The sequence below is a fragment of the Peromyscus leucopus genome, chromosome 3, assembly GCF_004664715.2.
Source record: "Peromyscus leucopus breed LL Stock chromosome 3, UCI_PerLeu_2.1, whole genome shotgun sequence".
Classification (NCBI taxonomy): domain Eukaryota; kingdom Metazoa; phylum Chordata; class Mammalia; order Rodentia; family Cricetidae; genus Peromyscus; species Peromyscus leucopus.
In genome coordinates this window covers 99826306-99833624 of record NC_051065.1, presented here as the reverse complement: position 1 = coordinate 99833624, position 7319 = coordinate 99826306, and the positions used below count along the sequence as shown (strand labels likewise).

Below are 7319 nucleotides of genomic sequence, written 5' to 3'. Positions count from 1 at the left end.
ACCATTCCAGTCACCAATATTCCATTTCCCTTTTATGAACATAACTCAAGATTTGGATATCGTCAATCCAAAGGACAGACAAGGTTTTTGGTATGTGGATTGCCTTGTTTTTCTGAGACTTGGTCACACAATGTAGCTGAGTCTGGCCCAGTAATTTTTGATCCTCCTGCCTCAGCCTCGAGCCTGCTGGGACTGAAAAGGTCAAGTTCGTTTCTAAAAACGTGGAAGCGTCACTCTCCGTTCTTCCAAGTAGTCCCACTTCTTAACCTCGGGACCTAACACAGAGGAAAATCCTCACTCCATAGCTCTTAAAACTCAGCTCTAGCTAGTAGTCAGCAGAGGACCGCCTCCCTCTTCCTGAGTTACCAAAACAGGCGAGAATGACTGCCATCTTAGCCAATGGGCGAAGTAGAAGCCGAAACCATTGTAAACAAACCCGGAGTCGCGGCGCTCGGGCTCCTCCCCGATGTGGGGATGATTCATCCTAGGGTTGAAATCTAGGCGTGACCAGCGCTTTCTCAACCAATCAGAAATGGTGGTCTCCAGTGAGGGCGGAGCGAATGGACAGATGCTAAGACCAATCACAAGCTGGAACTTCTGAAAGAGGTGGGCGGGCATTGTTTCACATTTAGACCAATCAAAACCAGGTCAGTGAGCGGCATTCTCTGCTATCCAATAGGTGCATGGGGCGGTGTCCAGCAACCAATGACTGGCGTCAGGGGGCGGGGCGAGACGCGTGTGTGCGGCCGAGGTACCTTGAGCGTTTGTGCGCCGAGGCTCGCGCTCGGAGAAGGCGGCGCTGTGCTGTGGCAGGGACCTCGGGGCGGCGTTGTCCGCGCGGCCAGGTGGGTTCGAGCGTCAGGACTGGACCCTCGGCCGTCCGGGGACACGCACAGCCTCGTTCCTTTTGGGCCTCCCGGGAGCGCGCAAAGCCCCTCTCCCTCTCCCCGCGGGCTGTCCGAGAACGCGCAAATCCCCTTTCCCGGCGCGGCCCGGGCCCAGCCCTCCAACGCTCTGGCGCTCGCCGGCCGGCCAGCTTCTCTCGCCTCATCCTCTTTCACCATCCTTGCTATGACCCGCCTTCTCAGGCCGCTTCTCCTCCCTCCTGCCTTTCGTGACTGTCCCCCTCAACCTCGGGATTTCAGCCTTTTCCCCCTGGAAACTAACGTCTCTCACTTTGCTTCTTGTAGGCACCTGGAAGGGTGAAGGCGAGAGAGGCAGATGACGACGCTGAACACAGGCTCTGCAAGGTACGGAACTGGAATGGGCTTGCTTAAACTATTTCTGCCCCCCTCCCTTTACCATGTCATTTGATCACTCTCCTCTTTTAGAATCTTTGTCCCCCGAAAGTGCTTTTGCTCAAAACTGCTGAAAATCCAGGTGGAAAGGCTTCCCAGCAGCAACCAATTTGAAATCTGTTACGTGGATGGAACTGGATTCTATTTGACAGAGCTAGCCAGAGCATGAGTTTCACCCTGTAAGGAAGGGCCTGGTCATCCAGGACGTCCATAAGATACAGGACATTTATCACACACAACCCCTGAGTGAATTACAACGGCTCAGAGACGACCTTCAGCATTGTCTTTTTACAGAGAATGTTTGCACCTTCATAGTATGGCGATGTTTGGTGTCCCGTAGCAGTTCTAGCCGTGTTTCTAGATGGTCTTTTACACTATCTTATACCCAAATAAAATTATACCAGACATTTACTGGGAAGAAATTAGCTCATCACTCGTAATTTTGGCTTGAGTTTTAGAAGTTGAAGAATACTGGACAGTGAGGGTTTTATTTTGGAAGCTGGAGGAAATTGAACATTGGAATGAGAGCCCAGTACCTTGGGCAGAGAGGGAGGGAAAATGAGAATATAAGTGTGTACAAAACTGCACTGTTCTCATGTCATTTCATGACTGTCTGGAGTTGTTTTCCTTAGCTCTCAAAAGAGAAGAATAAGCTGTGAATTTGGCATCAGATTCACTGTGTTTTGGAGTTTGTAGGCTTTTGTGGAAAAGCTTTACTGTTTTGCTTACCTGACCTGTAGTACATAACAATATAGTTCCTTGTGTTTTGCTGTGGTAAGATTTTAGTCTTAATAGAGAAAGAAGTAAGTCTGTTCCCGTGACTTAAAAGCAGTCTTTACTCTGAGGTGACAGCATTGTCTCATAAGCCATATGTTTGAGCCTTGTTAGTGAAACACACTGGAAGGAGCAGGCTCTTACAGCTGGTGTAGTTCATGCCAGTTACTGTAGTTGTCAGAGTCATGGGCAAACTGCAGATCTCTGAGTTGGTCACTGTTATCAATGGTTGTCAGTCTGCAGTTGAAAACCAAATGTATGTGTCATGTCTTCGGATAAATCTGTACTTGGTGGTTACTTGTTTAGAGATTTAGATGGTAGCTTTTGCTTCCTTCCCAGAGAGCTGACCTTGATCATAGAGTTTAGTAGAAGAGAGACGATAAGCCAAGGATTCAATGCATGGAGGGTTCTGCAGTTCAGGTCGTGGGACAAGGGAGAAGTCCTGTTCCTCCACGTTCTAACCGCTTCTCTCATTGCTCTGGGCTTCCTGAAGTGCATTTCCTTAACCTACCTAACCCATGTAGATTATAATCTTAAGTCCTGGAAACCATTTTCCTGCTAGATTTTTGTTCCCCGTATTTTACACAACAGGAAATGATTTTCAGAAGTGTGATTTGCCCACTAATAGGTGCCAGAGTTAAAACTCAAACTCTGTCCGTTTAACCCCAAAACTAAAGTTTATAGCACAAAACTACCAGACTGCCTCTGTCCTCCGGCCGTCTCTGTGTGAGCGCCAAACCAAGAAAGCCTAGCCTTGCCTTACTGACCCAGTTTGGGACAAGCACAAAGAACAATAGACATGTGCTCCTATTCACATATCCATGTGCATGACTTAGTTTTCTTTTTATTTTTGGTTGTGAGCCTAGCCTTTAACGGCTGAGCCATCTCTCCAGCCCTAGTTTTCTTTTTATGACAAATACCTAACAAAAACAGCTTAAGGAAGGATTTGTTCTGGCTCACACATTGAGGGGTACAGGTCATCATAGCAGCTGGAGCTGGAAGGAACTGGTCCCATTGCATCCACAGTCAGTAAGCAGAGAAATGAATGCTCTCGGCTCACTTTTTTTTCTTCCCTAGTTTGGGATGTTGCTGTTCACATTTCCATGGTTGTAGCAGAAATCTTAAAAGTTCTTATTAATAAAATCAAACCCGAGGCGAGTTATTGGGGTCCACGCTGGTAGATCAGAGAGACAGAATAAGCCACAGCTATCTCACCTCTCCGGATCCTCAGCTGGTCTTATCTCCTCAGACTGGAGGCCTCTGAGTCCTCATCCGGAATGGGTCTCAGCTGAATTACTGCTCAAAAGCCTGAATGCTTAACCAGCCAAAATCTTCTAGTTTCTGGTCCTCACGCCTTATATATCTTTCTGCTTTCTACCACCACTCCCTGGGATTAAAGGCTGGCTTTCTGGGATTAAAGGTGTGTGTCACCATGCTTGGCTATTTCCAATGTGGCCTTGAACTCACAGAGATCCAGAGGGATTTCTATCTCTGGAATGCTAGGATTAAAGGTGTGAGTGCCACCATTTTCTAGCCTTTGTATCTAGTGGCTGTCTGTTCTCTGATCCCAGATAAATTTATTAGAGTACACAATATTTTGGGGAACACAATACCACCACACATGGTGATTCTAAAACTAGTCAAGATAACAATGAAAAATAATGATTACACCATGAATGACTTCAAAGGCACCACCAGTATTAGTTTGGGGATTACATGCAAATTTTAGCAAGTAAAAAGATTTGCATATAGAATTGTACTTGTGAGTGATCCCTAGTCCTCATTTCATGCTATTCCATGCCTCCAAATCCATCTAGAATGATCCTTTGATGTATTGGGAATTTTCTCACTTATTCATTCAACAAATATTTATTAAGCACTTGCTATAAGCTGTACTCTAGATGATAGCAAATGAGCAATAGATTAAGGTCATGTCCTCTAGGTCTTGTATTTGAGTTAGAGAGATAGACAGCTAAGGCTTACATAGGTTGAAATTAGAGATTATCTCATCTGGGTTGATACCAAATGTACGCTTTCCTGCTTCAAAGCCCAAGAGAACTTCCAGGCCACTTCTACTCTTTTTCAGATTTTGAGCTTTTCTCCAGTAACCTGTATCTGTGTGTGTGTGTGTGTGTGTGTGTGTGTGTGTGTGTGTGTGTGTGTGTGTGTATGTGTATGTGTGTATGCGTGTATGCGTGTATGCTGTGCGCATGTGTGGGAGTGGAGGGGGCGGTATGTATGTGTGCATGTGAATATGAAGACTACAGGGCAACCTAAGTGTTCCTTACGACCTTTTTTTTGTGTGGGGAGAAAGCATAGGATTTCTCACTGGCCTGAAACTCACCAATTAGACTAGGTAGATTGGCCAGCATGTTCCAGGGATCTGCCCAGCTGCCCCAGCAGGACTGGTATTGCAAGCTTACACCACCATGCTTACCTTTTTAGGTGGGTTCTGGGAACCAGTATCAGGTCCTTATGTTTCTAACACAAGTACTTTCCTAACTAACCATCTCCTCACTTGTGGGATATAATGCTGACCTGTTCTTTGAAATCTGGATCTGCCATCTACTAATTAAACAGCTGTGGTACAACTTGGACTTTTGAACCTGTGTCCCAATTTCAAGATTGATGATGTGTAGACACTTTTACATTTCAAGGGAGAGGCATACACATGCTACCTGTGGTGATGGGGGATGAATATAAAGGAGAATGGGAAAGCATTTCAGCATCCGTATTGTCTAGACATTAATGCTTTCAAAACTGTACAGAGTAGTGGTTTTTAACCTTCCTAATGCTGTGACCCTCGTGTTGTTGTGACCCCCAACCATAAAATTATTTTTGTTGTTACTTCAAAACTCAAACATAGCTACTGTTATGAATCATAATATAAATATCTGATATGCAGAATATCCAATATGTGACCTCTGTGAGTCATTTGACCTCCAAAGGGATTGTGACCCCCAGGTTGAGAATCCTATTGGGCAGAATTTTGAGTCAAGCCAGGTTCTTGTTTCCTGATCTCCAAGTTTAACCTATATGTCATCTTTAGCTGAGGTACTGAGTCCTGGTCTGGTCTCTCATAGACAAAGAAAAGGGATTGTTTCATGTATTTGTCGGTCTCACAAACTGGTATATTTGAATAGGATTCTGGAGATAGTTACTTTTCTTCAGAGGGTAACTGAGGTGTCCTAGGATTTTGTGGGCTTTTCTTTAGACACTATCTTACATGATAATAGATACTGTCAGATAAAGCATCTAGCAAAATGGTTGGCACATGTCAAATGTTCAATACATCTTCTTCTTCCTCCTGGTGCTGCATCTAGTTGTGTTGTGGTAGAACTGCTTGTTCAGATGGCTGCTGTCTTCCTTACTACCCTGTGAGCTCCATAGCAGGTTCCACAGTCATCCTTCTGCCTTTGAGAATCTGATGTATGGCAACTGTCGCACAGGTATCTGATCTGGGGACTTCTCAACTCCTCCTGAAAGGGCGGGGGGCGGAGGGGGTGGAGGGGAGCAGGGTTACAGGCTTCCCAGAAAAGGTGTCATGTAAATTGATTCCCCCCTTGCACTCAGCCACCTCTCCCAATCTTTTCTTCTTCAGCACATAGATCGTCTTTCTCCTCTGCACTTCACAGAGTACCATGGTTTACATAGCCATTTCCCTTTGCTGGATAACATTGTACTATTACAAACAACCGCGCCTACAGTTCATGCTCTTGCACCCTTGGTGAAGCCTCTGGAATAGTTTAGTTTAGATCCCCAACTGGTTACATGTTTACTTGGCTAAAAGTTAGCCCCATTCATAATTCTTATTATGTACAGAAACATGAAGCAAGACTTGTTTGGACAAAGCTTGTGTACACTTAATGGATGTTTATGTATCTCATCAAAATGACTAAACACCAAAGATTAACCCATTTCTATTTTATAAATGCATATATCTGTATGTATACACATGAACATACAGAGCAAGTATAAAATAATTACTGTCTGAGGAAGGTGGCTCTGTGTAGTGCTCTGTAGGCTCCCATCATTTTGTCTATCCTAATTTTTTGTGCTTTCCAATTTTTACAACAGTATGTGCTATTTCTGTACTATAAAATTTTAATTGAAATACCAATTCAAGTAAAATAGGACCCACTCACTCCTCTTATCTGCATATCTGTCTGGTACCTCTGTGTGCTCAAAGAGCACTTCTGAAAAAGCATCCCTCAGCAATCTGCATGTTACTAATCACGCCTTTCTTTTCATGTAGAGTGCATTTCACTGTTTCTTTTACTTCACATTACATGGTAAATCAGTTGTTCGTCTGTCTCTTCGCTGGCTTGTGAGCTCTATAAGGATGTGTTTCATTATATTTTCACCACTTAAACAGTGTATGATGCATGGGAGATTCATAGGTAGTGAGTGAGTAAACACAATGTCACTGTGTTACAGACTGCAGAATTTTAATACCTGCATTATAAGTTGTCAGAGACCCTTCAGCCCCAACCACAGTTTTACATTCTCCCCCTAAAACCTGTCTCTGTTGTAAGTTTCTGCAGTCATGGTTAATTCATTTGGACCATACTTTCTGGTTGAGCCATATGCAGGGTTTTTTTTTCCCTTGAGTAAATTTTCATTGTTTATTTTTTATTTTTATTGTGATTTGTTTTAATCTGCCAGCCATGCTCAGGAAACTTCATCTTTTCATATCTGTGCCTCCTGCACCTGCTAGTCTCCTTGAAATGCTAATTCAAGGTTTTTGTTTATCTAGAAAATAGTCCAGAAATAAGCTTGAGGGCTGAGTGCAGATCAGTGCTAGACCCCCCCCCCCCCCGTGTGTGTGTGTGTGTGTGTGTGTGTGTGTGTGTGTGTGTGTGTGTTTGTGTTTTAAAGTGGTTTGTCATTCCACTGAGTGGTAACAGTAAATCCTGAAAAACCTTTGAAACTGTAATGGAACTAGAGGGAGGGCTCAGTGGTTAAGAGCACTAGGTGCCTTCCAAATACCTAGGTTCATTTCTTAGCACCCACATTGTGTCTCACAAATGTCAGTAACTCTAGTTTCAGGATATCTGATGCCCTCTTCTGTCTTCTGTGGGCATCAGCCATGCATATGATACACAGACATACACATATAAAAATAAATAATTGAATATTTTTAAAAAGGAAAGAAAAAGTGAAAAATGAAGCCAAAGTCAGGCCTGACATAGAAGCTGAAAACTGGAGACATTACTTAAGGAGTGTGAGTGTGTGTTGCACACACAC

The 7319-nt window shown here is 44.0% G+C and overlaps 1 protein-coding gene across 4 annotated transcripts in view; it reads left to right on the top strand.

The window, feature by feature from the left end:
• The first annotated feature begins 736 nt into the window (after positions 1 to 736).
• Paip2b (poly(A) binding protein interacting protein 2B) overlaps positions 737 to 7319 on the top strand; it is a 33046-nt gene continuing 26463 nt past the window's right edge. For 2 of the 4 annotated variants that reach the window (XM_028860326.1, XM_028860325.1), the window contains exons 1-2: positions 1191 to 1250; positions 5396 to 5521. Coding sequence is in view for 1 of the 4 variants with exons in the window: in XM_028860323.2 (XP_028716156.1) it covers positions 1222 to 1250 (29 nt within the window). In the remaining 3 variants the exon portion in view is untranslated. Of the gene's footprint in view, positions 846 to 1190; positions 1251 to 5395; positions 5522 to 7319 lie in introns of those variants that run through there. The other 2 variants (XM_028860323.2, XM_028860324.2) reach the window with 2 other exon arrangements.